Source organism: Anticarsia gemmatalis, chromosome 18 (assembly GCF_050436995.1).
Source record: "Anticarsia gemmatalis isolate Benzon Research Colony breed Stoneville strain chromosome 18, ilAntGemm2 primary, whole genome shotgun sequence".
NCBI lineage: Eukaryota > Metazoa > Arthropoda > Insecta > Lepidoptera > Erebidae > Anticarsia > Anticarsia gemmatalis.
The window spans coordinates 5,975,957-5,993,620 of record NC_134762.1 but is presented as its reverse complement, the minus strand read 5'-3'; the positions used below and the strand labels follow the sequence as shown (position 1 = coordinate 5,993,620).

The window sequence follows — 17,664 nt, the reverse complement described above, 5'->3', positions numbered from 1 at the left end:
CGATCAAGACAAAAATATTTATGTACTGTTTTATGATCAAAGCTTTGTCTTAATGCGATAGGTATATCATCCTAAGAATGAGGGTGTACTTCAGAGACATACTCTTTGACCAATACAACTGAGGACTCACGAAGCAATTTTTTCTATTGTTGTTTTAATATTTAGAAAGGTATTTCCAACATTTAGTGTGTCGAACATCGTCGGAAGCTCAGTCTTCATGTAAAACCAACTATTAAGTGTGGAGCAAGAGCTCGCGCTGCAACTGCAAGTGTAATTACACTGTATTGCAAGTTCGCGTTGCAAACACCTAAATAGAGCAATTATCTGTCCGATCAGATTATTGCAACATTTATATTCAAAATATATACATATATACGTTTCACTGTCAAAAATTATACAAAAGTTAGTATTCAAAAGTTATCAATACAAATGCTTCAACTATGTTTAATATGTCTACTTTTATTATTATATTTCTTTGATGCTAAGAGGATTTTAACCGGTTATTAACTTCTCATGCTCGTAAGTTCGTCAAAAGCTATGAAAGTGACCCTGATCATAGTTTAATCGTTGCTATGAACCAAACTTATGTTTCTTTGTGAACTTTGTAATCTACACAATAATATCTAACCATGTCAAAACGAGCACCACCTTTCTAGCCAGCTGATTCCTATATAATAAGCTCAGCAGTCTCTTAATTGTGCAGTCGACGGACATTGGATAAACAATTGAAAGTAATTGAAACACAATAGACTTATAATGTAATTATGTGTACACGTGGATGCGTCGGTTGACTCATACAACAAGGATTAGAATTATAATTGTTAAGCGATTAATCCAAGAAATTGTATAGATGGAAATCAGACTGACGAGCAATTTTGTTGTAAAACATGCAAAAATGGTGCTAATTACAAAAAGTTTGTTGTTCTAAAGTGTTCGATGATTATATCTGTGCAACGTTTAGTTATTGAAAATATAATTCAATTAAGTACTAAATTGTGAGCGCTAAAAATAAATTTAATTTTGCAGTGTGTGATTGAAACAAATTGCAAATTATTCACCTGTTAAAAATAAAAAGTTTAATAAAACTATAGTAAATTGATTTTTAACATTGTGGTGCTCAAGTAGTACCTTTTTTTTTATACCTTTTTTTATTTATCTTCCTGGAAATTTATGACGAACTGACGATGAGTCCGAAAAATCTAAGATTCTCTTATACCTATAATATATTTTCTTCTTAATACAATAATTCAGTTATTAATTATATATTGCGTAATGTACAGTAATCAGGTTATATAAATTCAATCTAGATTTATGCTTGACACACAAGAAACCAGAAAGCAAATGATACAGCCATAAAAAGTGATGAACTATTCTCTATCAATCTGTAATTTTCTCATTACATCGCTGTTTAATAGCAATCGACGCCATTTTATTGTCATTCTCGTTCTCATTAAAATGAAGATGTGTTTATTTCTTCTACTCACGATACACATAGTTCTGAAATAATTAGAAAACGAAATTTAATTAGAAAAAATATATGAGGATGGTAGGATGGTAGGACTAAAATGATCATCAATGTTGCCCTGAATTTACGTTTTATTATCCAAAAAAAATCAGGCTGGATTTTAAACAAAATACTTTCATAACACACACATACACAATTAAAGCAATCGTAATACCTGCGATCGAAACCAAAACATAAAAGGCGAATAGAAAATGAAGAAATTTATTGTCAAAATTAATATTAATGAGCAATTAATAAATTTTCCCTGATTACCTCGTTACTTACATATAATAGTTTTATATTATTGCCTGTTTATGTCTATATCGCGTGACAGATGCACTAGATAATCGCTTGTAATTTGTTCCAGGTATTCTTTCGAACTAATCGTACTGAGTTTTTTTATTCTGAGCCTTTTCTTCTTTCATATTGTTTTTATTATTGTTTGTTATGTACAATCCTTGGTGTACTTTGTCATCAACTGTGTTGTATGTTAAGTAGTTCATTGTTGTCATGTTTGATTACTAGATTGAACTGTTTGACGTCATTAGTATGCTGGATTATTTTATTAAACGATACGTAATGTTATTATTCTGTCTAGATTTGTAATAATTAACTCCTTGTGCCACCAATGTGTATATGACGTGACGTTTTTATATCCACGACGATCACATATCGAGCAATAAGAATTTGGGCACATATTAACAGTGATTACAAACAACAAAAATAAATTTAAAGGTATTAATCAAAAAATGATAATACATCGGGTATATTATATTTGTCGTCGTGTATTTAATGGTTTAATGAGTAGTACATTTTCGTTTCTCAAAACCAACTTTATCCACTCAAACGTCCAATGGATACTTTAGTATCCATCGGACGTTTGAGGGGTTAGTAATAGTTTGTAAATCTAACTTACAATTACAGAACCACCTCTTACATTTTTCCTAATTATCTAATGATGTGTGAACCACAATAACACAACGCTAATAAAATACAAATTTACTATTTGCAATAGTCTAACTAAAAGATGTAAGAAAGCTTTCGAAAGATACCACTGTTGTAAGATATTGCAATTATAAAAGTTTGCAAACGTATTTTATTAATATTGCATAGATATCAATGATAATTAAGACCAATCATTTTAATAATAGGAACGTGACTTTTACAGTAATAATACAAGAAAGATAGCTCTAAGATGAAGTCATGTCTAAAATACAGGCGAAAATTATAAACGGATTTATTTTTATTTTGTTTCGACAATTATAGAGTTAATTTAGAAACAACAACATAGGAGATGTTTTTTATTATCATAAAAACTTTTCGAAGTTGACAATATTTTATGAGCCATATTTTAACAGAGCTTATCTTTAAAATAACGGTATCGAAAGTTCAGAAACCTCTAAAATTTGGTATTTTTGGAAATAAAGCACAAGATTGTATTGATAGAATAAATTCTTGTGATTAAAACCTGTTACTGGATGCCATTGACCTATGAGGTGCTAATGGTTTCACATCAAATAAATATGTTGGCAGTATTCGATTTAATTTTGGTGCGATACCACACGTCAACCAAAAGTGCATAGAGCGTGTTATGTTCTTAACTATTTTTATATCAGGTACCTATGTTATTCAAAGTTTCTGTTTTAACGATAAATAAATTGATAATACTTTTGTAATTTGCTTTTTGGTGTAAATTGTGAAATAAATCAAGTGTTTCTCTTTAAAGCCAGCTTTTAACACATTGTTGTCATTTGGATTTTTTTATTCCTTTTATTTTGTTATACGTTAAATCAATAACTGTCTATTATCTCATCATTTGTTCTCATATTATTTCCTGAGATTCTACGAACTGTACACTTTAAGTACGTTCTGTTTTTGAAGGCAGTCGAACCTTTTTACAAAAACACTTTGCTAATTTTGTTAATCCAATTAAGCCTGATTGACCCTTTAATCTCATTAAAGGTACAGTGTTTGTATCATTAATTTAGAACGACGAAGTTTCATTTTGCGTTTTACCTTATGACTCAACGGTTTTTGGTATTACTTATCAAAGTGAATCTCCTTATTTTATAAACATTCTCGAAAAAAGTTGCTCAATATAAAGAGATACATATTATTTTAGTAAGTGCTGCTTAATTAGATAACATAAATGTATTTTTTTGTACAGTATCTTAAGTTGATCAATATAACCATTTCACCTTTGTTTTTAAGTAAATTCTGCTGTCCATCGATGATGTTATAAAATACCTAGTAACCCAACTCTCAACGCAACGTCAACTCATATAAAGCCCAACTCTTATAATAAGAAACAGACCACGAACAAAACAATCTTGACACAATTCTACTTAATTATTTATCATTTCACCTACATGTTTAATTTATACGTTAAAGCAATCTTTATGCAGTAATTCTCGATAATAAGACATCAGTGGCGACCCCTAGATGTGAGATAGGACTTAATGACGGTATATCTGCCGGCTAAGTAGTAGTTTGTGATGTTCTGATAGCTATGACCTAGGTGTATGCAAGCTTTGTATGCGATGCCGTGACCCTTATATGGACTATAAACGCCTTTTGATTATGCGACGATTATCTTATTATTGTCAAGGTTAGGAGGTGAATAGCAATCATGTGTATATGCAGATCTTTACACTGCAGCTATAAACATATTACTATATTGAAACTATAGTCCAGCAGCGCATGGAATCAGTAGTTCCCAAAATAATAATTTTGCGTAGATTGTTAAAAGATATTTTGAAAAATTAAATTTTTGAATTCGAAAATTATATTTCCTACGATATTTTCCCATATTTGGTATTTTTTTGATGGAGAGAAAGCCATATAATAATGCGAAATCGTGTATCAAATGTCCAAGCCAATTACCACTTCCAAACCACGATTTAAATTAATAGATTTATATTTAATCTGTATTTACGTTTCGATTGTTTTTATAATGATTATGTTCACAAGGAAGCAAGTAATTAATAATTGTTTTTGTTTGTTTCAGATACAACAAGGACTGTAACGTAACTCCATGCACCGACCTCTTCGCTGTGATAACCTAAGAATGTCATTATCCCATTGACATTTACACAACGCACACGTTTCAATACACATTACTTTGAATAGTTCGTACAAAATCGGACAGTGGATAAACTATGAGGATAAGTTCCGAAGATAGATAGTATTTGTTATATTTCGTTTGTTTCGTCCGGTGTCATGGCTAGTTGGAAGTCTGTTGGGTTGTGGACAGTGTGTGTGGTTCTATGCCTTCTTGGCAAGATATCCGGGCTGGACAATGGGCTGGCGCTCACGCCGCCCATGGGCTGGCTCGCCTGGGAACGATTTAGGTGTAACACCGATTGTAAAAATGATCCCGATAACTGTATAAGGTGAGTGGCTTTTACAAACTTTTTTATCTTCCTCGATTTCCTCTCTTTTATTCTGAATACTAGGTTGTGATCTTAGTGAGGTCAATAAGGAATAGCCAACTTATTGACAAAATACCACAGCAGAAATTTACAAAATAGACATTAATTGCAGTCAGATGCGATAAAAATAAGCTAATATTTTGTAAAAATAGCAAAAAAATTTAGAATGAATATGAGACCAAATCTATCTTATTCTTTACCTTCCTTTATTCATTCACTACATTTCCAAACACACCTTTGCCATTATTGCTCCAACATTGTCTGGTAAATTTAATGAAAACGATATTTATCTCTAATCAAACACAATCAACATAATAACTTGTTTATCGATAGGTATAATTATACCTAACTACTTTAATTTACGAGTACAATTGTGTAACTTCCTTCTCAATGCCCGAAGGATACGACAAGTTAATTTATATCGAGTTTCCCGCCGGCTCGCGAAACTAGATCTAATGATTGTGTTGACTAACATTCAATAAGATACCTAAGTAACTATAAGGAATTTATTTAGGGCAACATAATGCGCTTACAAAATGTAAATAATGTAAAGGAAAATACAAAGTTATCATAGAAAGTAGCTTAATAAAAGGGAATGTTTTTTATATATCTTTAGGGCCAATAGTGTCTGTTGTGACAATACCATTAATAGATGTACTATGGTAAATATTCTGATTTTTGACCTTTCAACCTTTATATCCACAATTAAATGACGCCAGCTTCACTAAAAGTAATTTCTTCACGCCACACTCTTGGTATACGGCACACAATTACAGTGTAGATTCGGGGTTAACATTTTGAACCTATAAACGTAATAGTATCTTATTTGGGTTAAAAAATGGCTACGGATTGTATGTTGATGTAGGACATTCTTTATAAGCCTGAAAAAGTAAGTTCAAAAGAAAGTACATAGCAACAGTTAATAGAATCAAACCCATGACATTCAAAGTATTTGTATTGATGGAACACAAAGGCGTAATTTAGTATAGGCGTATAGGGGATGTGCAGAAATAATCGCGGTCGTCACTGGAACTAATTCGAACAAATGGCTTGTTCACTCTCACTGAGCCGTACTGTCAACAGTCTATTGTCATTGACTTCCACTGGTCGAATAGATGAGTCTGTTGTTATCACACTTTTTTATTGTATAATGATGGTTGTTGAGCGGTTTAATACCTAATTTGTTCGACAGTATTATAGGCCATTTTTACAAAACATGTGCAATTGTGATAAAGTATGAATGACTTGTTATTCTATTCGCGATCATCGCAAATTGAACAACAAATCATGGTCTTAATTTACTTGTAATACTGAAGACTAATAAACTAGAAGTTTTTAATGGAAATTGGATAATTTTCCACCTAAGCCATAGTTATCTTTGGCTTAGACTTAATTGAAGGATAGAGGAATCATTTGATGCTCTTGTATCCTTATACATATTATGATTTGTAATTTGTTTGATTTTTAGTATTTCGAGCTAATACGAAAACGCTGTTGAAATTCGGGTACAGAAGCCTACATGACTTTCTTGGTAATTGATTGGCAGTTTCAAGTAGGTTTCGACTAGAGATGAAACGGATAGCAGTTTGGCCGGATACCGGATACCGGATATTCGGCCTACCACCTGGCCGGATAGCCGGATATCCGGCCGCCGAATATTCGGCGGACCTTAGCCGTTTGGTGCAGCGCACACACACTTGGCGTAGGCGACGTCCGAACGACCGGGTGGCCTCGGTTTGATTCGGGTCTTTTCGTTGATGAGCGAAGTTAGCAATTCTTTCATTCATTGACTTATTGTGTCGATTGCAGTGCAGACACGTGCGTGACTTTAGGTTATTATTTCATTGTGCTATTGTTATTTGAAAATTTCAAGTTCTTAAGTCTTACTAAATAAAGTAAATGATTACTAAACAATTTTTTTTATCCAGACCTTTTTTTATTTCGGCCGGATGTCTATCCGGCCGAATAGTAGTTATCCGGTATTCGGCCGGATAGTATTAAAGCCGCCGGATAGGCCGGATACCGGATAGTTACCGGATATCCGTTTCATCTCTAGTTTCGACTGTTATTAAGTACCATTTTTTTAATAACTTTTGATCCCGGTCGCAACTGATTCCTATTCTCAACAGTGTAAGATCTATTTCTAACACACACTTTATTGTCCAGTGATCGTCTGTTCCGTACAATGACGGACATCCTGGTGTCGGAAGGGTACGCGGCGGTCGGCTACGAGTACATCAACGTGGACGACTGCTGGCCAGAGAGGGAGCGGGACTCCCGCGGCAGGCTCGTGCCCGACAGGGAGAGGTTCCCTTACGGCATGAAGAGTTTAGCTGACTATGTAAGTTGAATTTTATTATTACACGTTGGAGTGTGTGTAATCATTCCTGACTATGTGAGTTCAATTTTTTTTGCTTAGTGGTTTTAGCAGTGAGAGCAGTGATAGCCGAGTGGTTTAAGTTGGCACCTCCCACGCAAGTGGTCGCAGGTTCGAATCCGAGGCAACACACCAATGACTTTTCGAAGTTATGTGTGTATTAGAAATAATTATCACTTGCTCTAACGGTGAAGGAAAACATCGTGAGGAAACCTTGCATGCCTAAAATTTGTTTGATACATTTATTGAGGGCATGCAAAGTCCCCAACCCGCACTTGGCCAGCGTGGTGGACTCAAGGCCTAACCCCTCCCCCTCGTTTGGGAGGAGACCCTTGCCCTGCAGTGGGACAGATATGGGTTATTAAAAAAAAAAAAAAAAAAAGTGGTTTTAGAGTTCGTGTGTAGTCTTCTCCTGAAAATATTTTGTTTATGATAGTTTGACTTAAGAAGGTCGTTTGATTTCTAAAAAAAGATTTGTTTTTGTTCATTGCTATTGCAGTATTAAGTATGTCCTACCATTTCCCACAATATTTTTAGGAAAAAGTTTTATCAAAATACAGACCTTAAAAAACTTATGTTATTATATTCTGAACGTTATGCGTAGGCGTATTACGGCACTGTGTTATGCAAACTATAAAAATATATTTTATTATATTCGTAAAATATAAATGTAATAAATTAAGTTTTTATATTAAATTATAATAAAATAAGCAGGAAGATTTAAATTCTTTATCGTATAAGGATCTTATACCAAATACATATTAAATCAAAGTCATTCACATACACGTGTAAATTACATTATTATTAATTCTTCAAATATTTTAATTAATTTCAGTTGTTTTTTTTTTACATTTCTGTTGATGGTTATATTGCACATAATAATAGAAAAAGTAACTTTAATTAATTGATAGTAATCAGAGCGTTGAATAAAATTTGCATTTTAATTGAATTAAAATTAAATTAAAAAATTTAGAGTTATAGCATACTCGCGTGTCTGTGCCTGATTCATTAGAACAAATTACCTTCTACTTAACAAAGTAATTTAAGACATAATAGACTGTTATTCTTGTCTGATATAAGTACCTACTTATTGAAAAAAAAACATTAGTGCTGGTCTATTTAAAATTAGATCAATATGTATGAAAGAAAAACTGATTTAAAAGTGACGACAATTTTATTAAATTGTATTTTAATAAGATATTAATATGAAAATAAAATGATTTTTTATATTACGACGGACAGTAACGGGTTTAAAAAAAACGATTGACAACTTGATCTAGATCACTCAATATCAATAAAATTCTTAATCAATGAACACCTGTCAATCACTCTTTAAATGATGAATCGGCAATTGATTTGCGGGAAGTTTTTTTTTTAGTTTAAATTAGATATTGCATTATAATTAATATTTGCTACCGGATAAGCAAAAAGTGAGTCTATAATTAATTACGCAAACATGAGTTGCACGCTTTTAATTAATTTGTTACGCATAGATCATACATCTTTGTAATATGACGGTACCATTATTCAGATATATCAACACTTTAGGCATTTATTAACGTGAAAAGGGGATAATTAATTTTGGGTCTTTTTTAATGTGGTTGGCAACAAAACAAAATAAATATAGAACATATCGATAGAACTAGCTATTTGAAGCAATAGTTATGATACAATAGTTGTAGGATCGCTTTGAAACAAATTAACAAGTTTGAAGATTTTTCAAACATTTATTTATTTCTGAAAGACCTGGTGACCTTGAAATTATGATTTATATTGCTAGAATTAACTATCTTAAGCAGTGGTTCCCAACCAGTGGTCCGTGGACCACCAGTGGTCCGCGGGAGTCATTATATGGTCCGCGAATGATTTTAAAATTTTACATTTTCAGGATTATTACTACACTTTATTTTAAATATACTTACATAGTGGTCCCTGCTAACAAGAATAATATAAAAATGGTCCCGGACTAGGAAAAGGTTGGGAACCCCTGATCTAAAGCCAATGTCATTGTGAAGAGACCGCTCTGAAGTTGATATCAGGTCGAACCACTCGTATTAATAAGTAATGAAACGTGTTACCCACATGCAAGTACATAAGTCTTCGCTTTTCCTATATTTGCATAACGCAGGTAGCATTTCGCAATGTGTTACCAATGAGATTAATGTTTCGTAGACCGAACATCGATAGATTCATAATACTTGCACGTAATAACATACATCATCTTCATTAATAACTACTGAATTATTAGTTCTTATATCATTGAGGTAATGTAGAAGAGTTTTGCAGAAACTCAGTAAATGATTATTATTTGTAGTCTGGAAAGGATCTTAAGTTCAGATTTGTCTAGATTTCTTTCGGGTCAAGAGTCAATTTTCGAAATAGAAATCTGGGTGTCGGAAAAAAAATGGTAAATTACTTTGACCTTTCAACAGATAAAGGGTGGACTATTATTCGTTGAATTAAAGTATCAGCAGTCCTTTCACTTTGATCCTGAATAGTTGAGCATTACTTATTTTTGGAAATATATTATAGAGCTTATTATTCATTCTTTGTTTCTGTTATAATAAGTGACTAGTACCTACTCATTTGGCACATAAAGCCTATTATTTATATCGTTATCTTGCACCTAAATAAGCAACAAAACATGTAACAAACCGATTGTTTTCAAACAATTCATCAATCTTTCGATCAATCACCCGAATTGAGTGAAAATGGCATTGAAATTGACTGGAATCGATGCTCTATCCATTACCACATTAGCGATTATAAATCGTTATTTAAACCGTTAATCGAATCATCGTTATACTGAGAACATCGATTGGATAATGACACATAATTCTTCCCAGAACATGGAGACTCTTAGAGCCGTTGTTGTTTTTTATTCAGTTGTAAGCACGTGATCGTCACTACAAGTGCAAGTAAATGTTTTATAGAAGCTAGTTCAAGAGACACGATATTTATTCAACTTAAACTTAACTTACCCGAAGCTGTTGGCTAGATGTATGAAATTAAAAATATTAGTCCTATGTAATAGGTAACGAGCCTATTGCCATATACCGGGCACGTTACCAAACTCTGGACTACTATTCGGAATAATCTATACCTCTATACTAATATTACTATGTATAAAAGTAAGTTTGTAAAGTATGTTTATTACTTTTTTTACGCAAAAATTACTCACTTCAAACTCTTGTCTAAAATCAGGCCTGGGAATTGGTAGCTAGCAGTTGACCTAACCGACCGCGCCTCAGAGGCAGCAGCGATTTATCAATATTTAGATAACTAGGTACGATCGCATTTTTTAATTGCCATTTACCAATTTACTGCTCGAAATGTTATGCCGTCGTTTCGAATTTGATTAAAACGAATATTGTCTGTTCTATTGATATCATAATGTGTAACTTTATTAATGTAACACGTTTCGCTTGTATTTGAAAATGATAGATGTTTGACACAAACGCACGTTAAATAATATTGTTCGTAATTAGTTTGAGAATTACGATTGAATTTTTAACGATATTATTTAATTTATAAGTAGACTAGTTGTGTGATAAAGTTTCACTTGCACTTATTAAGTTAGTGCAACCATTCAAATAGTAGTTTTTTTACATATAAAGGTTATTTTTTATGAGACTGTAATTTACAGAGCGTGTTTAACAATCGAAAAATGTATTTCACTTTATTAAATTAGAATAAATCAATTTCCTCTTGCGTCGAGGTGTTTTTGTCATAGATTCTATAATCGATATTCTTCAGCAAGTCTTATCGACTACCGGTAAACATATTGATAGCAATTTTATACAAACTAGTCTACTCTGCTTACCTGAGTGAATTAACCTCGTTCAGAAAATAGTGTACAATCACTTTCCGCTAGTGACGTCTACGTTATTAATATCTACATAGATTGAAGTATCGGCATAATATAATAATATTTAATCTTATTTTATCAGATCCTTCTGGTATTAATTTCTGCGATAATAACTATCAGCTCCAAGGGTAAGAAGTAGGTAACCTTTATAACTTGGAAAAGAGAGAACATTTTCCTTTTTTGCTTGCGTAGACAGAATTTGAAGTAATAATAATCATGTTTTACATTCTTCGTGTGTCTAATATCAATGAAATTTAAAGATGAAATCAAAAATGGAAAATTTAGTATACTATATTTTCTGCTCCTAAAGTTCAGTTAGTAACCCAACCTAATAGTGGTCTTCCACTAGCATGGTATTGCAAGCTTAAACGAAGTATTATACGATTTTTTATAGAACAAATTATAAAATATTAAGACACCTTCCAAAGTTATCCGAATATTTGTGCACATGCAAGTGTCCGCTGTAACAGTTACAGTATCCAAGTGGTTACCTAAAAATACTAGTTACATATTATTTCGTGTTCTTACTCAAGTATTACTCAACTGTGTTCAGTTTTTATTAAAGCAACTGTCTATTGTGTGTTCAGTACAAGTTTTCATTGATCTCTGTGTATTGTTACGGATTCTCACGGGTATCTTAGAAAATAAAGATTCACGTCCAACGTGATTGTATTAATGAACGTTGTACTGATGTAATAATGAAATGACATCGCTGTTTATTGAGGAAAGTAACTAACTATGAACTAAATTATTCATTATTTAATGAATAAGGCTTGATTTATATGGGGAAAGATGTTACATGATAATAGGTAGGTACCTGTTCTTTGAATCACGTGTGAATATAAGAACTGTTTTATTATTGTGTCTGTTGAATAGATAGTGAATAGGTTAAAGGTAAAAGAGAAGTGATACAAATTGTGTAGCTTATTAAATTTAGCAATTTTAACGTATAATATGCAAAATTAATTTTAGTATTTGATCATACCTGCTAGGTTTTTTTTCGATTTAGTTAGTGTTCGAAACAGTTTTCTAATGGAGAAAAGACAAATAAACACGCTGTTATTATCTATTAATAATATTAGTATGGATTATTAAGCGAACTAGGAAATACTCGTAATCTACTGACATTTGACACGACCTCGAACCTCACTAGCGCCGCATGTGATGACCTTTTTAACTGTCTATTCGTAAATAACAAGATACAATTAATAGTTCATCTATACTAATATTATAAAGCTGAAGAGTTTGTTTGTTTGTTTGTTTGTTTGAACGCGCTAATCTCAGGTCTATACTAATATTATAAAGCTGAAGAGTTTGTTTGTTTGTTTGTTTGTTTGAACGCGCTAATCTCAGGAACTACTGGTCCGATTTGAAAAATTCTTTCACTGTTAGATAGCCCATTTATCGAGGAAGGCTATAGGCTATATATCATCACGCTACGACCGTTAGGAGCGGAGTAGTAACGAAAAATGTTACAAAACGGGGATTATGATGACTCATTCTCTCTCGTGACGCAAGCGAAGTTGCGCGGGTCAGCTAGTTCAATATATAATATAATAGTGCTTGTCACTGCCTTGTATATATACAGTCGAAAGTAATAATATGCAACTGTAATAATATCATTCGTATATTGGTATCACTGCAAAAGGTTTTTTTTAGCGATCATTCATTTGTTATAATAAATTATTGATAACAATAAATTCTTTAAATAACCGTATTATAAAATCCTCGGCTCGGTCCTGTGGTTTTAATCGTCTTGTGGTAATATTACAAGTCGCAGATGCGTAGTCCTAGATTACTTAGATATAAACGAAATTATAGTATACTATATTTAGGACTGACGAATAATGTACCTATATAATATTTTAAAGCTGGAGTGGACCAGCTTTAGGATATAAGTTTACATTTACTCTTACACTCAAACTTATTTTTTACATACAGCTTAAGCTCATGACTTTACCATAATATTATTATAATCATGACGCCTAATTCCTGTGGTTTCGGTATCAATTTACAACAACCACTTTAGAACAAAGGATTTTTACCGACAATGCAAACATGAAAATAAAGGATTTATACCGAGAAAATTACCATGTCATTTAATTTTTTGCTTACAATAATGATTTACTAAGTGTTGATATGATTTGAGGCTTCAATGTCAAGTGTCAATTTGAGCGTAGGTTGTTGACCTCTATGCCAGGCTGTAACTAGAATGTATTTAGCGAAGTAATGTTTTACACTTGAGTTTGATTGACAGTTTATTTGCATAAATATTGTTGAATTTTTATATATTTTTATTGGTTTACGGCGCTAAGTTCTATTTACTATTGTTATTCGAAATGAATAATGTTTCGGAATATGTTGTTTAAACCATCTCTTTATTTTATCTTCGTACTTGCGCATAAGGCATCAAATTAGCATAGAGTAACCCGACATAAAGTTGTCACTACATCAATCAATGGATCTATTATGACAAACCTAGCTTTTCTTCCAAACTATGTTGGGGTCGGCTTCCTATCTCACCAATGATTAAAGATTAATTTATTCAACGATTTATTAAGACCAATATCCATTTGTCAATTGCTTTATCAAGCTCTTTTGTTTGTCATAAGTCCACAGTAAAAAAATGCACTTGTACAATCTTTATGCTTTGATTAATGACTTAATCCACTCAAAGATTTTATCCAATCACAATAGCTTATATTGGCCAATTGTTCAGAAACTCGCTATACAAACAAGTATAGATAAATATCTTATAATAAATAATAATTTGTATTAGTAGGCGGTCATTCTCATGGGAACTAATCGTTAAGTCCTTGGCACACACCCACTTTTGCATATCCTCAATCGTGATACCTACGTTTTAATAATATGATGTATGAGTTATCTTTTATAATATAGTGGTTTTTACATGGTATAATTATTATACAATGTTTTATTTTGCTAAAGCATAAAAGTAATAAACTGCATGAGATTCCGGGTATTCTTCATTTAGCTTTCATTTTGTAGATTGGCGGTAAATAAATCCTGTCAAAGAAGGTTTTGAAAGAAATTATAAATAGGTTCGGAATGTCAACACAATCAATAAAATTTCGAGAGTTTATATATTTTGCATAATATCAATGTTTCGAGTAAGACGAGTAGCAGCGAAACTGTGTTCAAAGTTACGTGAACTTACACGGTTTGTCATTATCCCTACACAAAAACCCTGACCTAACACGACATTTAGATTACCTACCACTTACCCACTTAAAGCCCAGTCATGTTCGTGACATGTGTTACGTCACACGCCACAAAGCATTTTACTTTTACCCGTTTTGTACAATTTCTTCCACGTTTAGGGCCCGTTCACATGACATTTTTTTTGTCTCTCCATTGCAATTTTGTCTTAGCGAAATAAAGCGATTTTGTAAGCATTTTTATACTCTTTTGAATATTGAAGCGCTCATAGCCAACTGTGTTCACCGGTCGGTAAACGATCTGTGGGTTACGGAACCGTTGGCGCATTCATTCTATAGATAGGTTACCGCATAGTGGTACATGAACTGAGCGTCTCCGTGCTTCGGAGGGCACGTAAAAGGTCGGTCCCGGTTGTTGTCGATAAAGATAAACAGTCGTTAAGCCATGTCAAAGGCCTTTCGGGCGGCTTGAACATCATTGACGTTAGGTTAACCACTAACCATACGATAGATAGATAAAAGACTCATTTGAAAAAAAAATTCAGCTGTCGGGGACAGAATTATATTTTTTTTTGTTCAGACCGTACACGTGCTAACGCGCGTTAAGCTTTATTAAATGTTTGTATCTGTAAACGAGCGTTCAACGCTTGTCATGTGAACGGTCTCTTACTGAGTAATTACTATTGAATAATGTCTATTAAGTGTGACAAAACAAAATGTCATAGATAACCGGGAAATTATTAATAGACAGTAAATAGTAGGTGTAAACGTCTTCAATGATTATGTTACCACAATGATGTCTCGGTGAATTGATTGTGACCGCAGTCTGCGGTGGCTAGCGCGTGCCGAGAAAGTAAATAAATAAATTATATTGCGTTATATACTGACGGTGTTTAATTGTATTTTGAGAAGTATATAACTTTGATTGGGCGTTGAATGTTACTTATGACTGTGTATAGATGGCAAGATAGGTTGATTTACCGACTAGCTGTATTTAACCCTTTGACCGCCACGGTCGGCTATACTCGACAAAGCAAAAAGTGCTCACGACGCTTTCGTCGGCAAACGTCGACAAAAATATAGCGTCGTGAGAACATCAAAGGGTTAAAACTATTTAATCTTACAGTGAAGAGTATATAAAAAGTAAACACTCAGCAGTTAGCACTTAATTACAGCAAATATGTAGGTAAACATCATCACGAATAATTGAAATTATTTACACAATATCACATTCTAGTACCTACTAATATTATAAATGTGAACGTCTGTGTGTCTGTTCGTAACACTTTCACCGTTAACTACAATTTTTTTAGGAAAACATGAGGATGTAGGAAAAGACATTATGTCCTTTCCTAATACTAGGGAGTAAATTGAACGCGGTCGGTCCTGCGTTAGTTAGTGTAAATTAAACCAAACAATGAAACATATTCCGACAATTTTTTTCCGAAAAAAGAGTGCGCCTTGATATCAAACGTCAAAGTTTGGGGTTATTTAATTTGTAACAGTATGTATTTTTTTGAGAAATTAATATAAAAAAATGCTACAGTCTTTGAGTTGTTTTCATCATTAATAATGTGTGACTTATAAGGACGAATGTTAGAAAGTGAAAATAATACTGTTTTTGTGATCAATTCTTTGATGCGTAAATAACAGTTATAAGCCGAGCCTCGCGTTTATTACTATACTTATAAATCAATATGAAGACTGAATGCATTAAAATTTATATTCAGATTGCAATTTTATATTCAGATCTTAATTATGGTTTTTGGTGATTCTTTAAATTAATGATCATCTGAATGATTAACTATATGCCTCTCAAAAGACCAAAAGGTTGGGGGTTTAAAATATAATGAATATGTTTAATTAGTATGTTTTATATTCGTTGCATATTCAAAGCAGAAGATAGGACCAGTTGGAAAGAATTAGGGAAGGCCTTTTCCCATCAGTGGGATTAGGGATAGTATTGGCTAAATGGCTAAATGGACAGAAAATATGAAGATCACGTGCGCTAGCTAACTATGAAAAATCATAATGAAGAGCCTTGCACAGCTGTGAGTTCCTCGTATAGATCTTGAAGGAATACGAGGTTTTCTCATTAAAACAGGAAAACCTTGCCCAGTATTGGCAAAATAGATCATAAAATTAATTTAATGGTAATATGTTTACTATAGTTTTTTTTTTAAATATTACCAATCTTACCCCACAGGCATTTTGCTTTCAACTCTTACTAATACAGTGCATTGTTATTTTTAAGTCGAGACGAGTTTATAAGTCGTAATGACAATCGTTCGGTGCGTTATCGACTTGAGAGAAAGTAACGGGAAAAGGGTAAAAGTAAAAATAAGGTTGTAATGCGACCTTCATGCTCACTGAGCATTTGTCGAGAGGAAGTATGGATTAATTACTTTTTATGTAACAATACGAGTGCAGTTGTAAGACATTGATCTTTAAAAGTACAATATTTTGTACTAGTAATAATTATAAGTAAACTAAAGAGAAAGAGTGTATACCTTGTAGGTAATGTTTTTGTAGTAAAACAACTCTATCGATTTGGATGAATTTTAAACAAGATGGTACATAAAGCTCTTTGCGCGGATAAATCAACTGTTATAAGTGTTAAAATCACTCAATTTTGTCCTCTCTTTCTTTCTCTTCGTCTATAAATAGCGCAATGAAGTGTTACTAAAATTTTCAAATATTAAATTATCATAATTTAGGCCTGATTTATTAAAATTCATGTTTACCTGCCTGCCCGCTTTCACATTGAAGTTTCTATTTATCGAAATCAATATTTAAATAAGTATTATGATTGGAACTATAAATAAAATGTTGGTCATTGATCATTTCTAAATAGGTAGTTTCTTTCGTCTAATTGTAATTATAAAAAACAAAGTTATTAAGAATTCATAGAGAAAGGGTGTTAGTTGCCTATGTTCTCAGAGCAATAGTTCGTTTAGCTTCCTGCCATAACAATATCACTTGTGGAATTCTGTTTGATTCCAACACGTAACAACTTTTATAACTTATGACAAAATGTATTTATTAAATTCTTAATTTTAAAACTTTATCGTAAACTTTTTACTTGAACGCAATACTTAAATCCTTACACAAGTCATTTAAATAAAAAAGACAAAATAAAAGGTTCCTTTCGTTTAATTGGTCAATAAAAACCATCATACAATACCACTCATAAAAACGTAAAACATATTTGCACATAAAATTTTCCCGCTAATTTTAATGTCAAATAAACATAACCTCAAAATGTTATTCAATAACTTATGGGTGAATGAACTTTGCAACCAAAT

The 17,664-nt window shown here is 32.5% G+C and overlaps 1 protein-coding gene across 2 annotated transcripts in view; it reads left to right on the top strand.

Annotated features, from left to right (window-relative positions):
• The window catches only part of LOC142980430 (alpha-N-acetylgalactosaminidase), a 70,419-nt gene that overhangs the window by 30,115 nt on the left and 22,640 nt on the right, over positions 1-17,664 (top strand). For both annotated transcript variants that reach the window (XM_076125803.1, XM_076125802.1), the window contains exons 2-3: positions 4,512-4,896; positions 7,102-7,276. In XM_076125803.1, coding sequence (XP_075981918.1) covers positions 4,724-4,896; positions 7,102-7,276 — 348 coding nt within the window. In that variant the 5' untranslated portion in view covers positions 4,512-4,723. The remainder of the gene's footprint in view (positions 1-4,511; positions 4,897-7,101; positions 7,277-17,664) is intronic.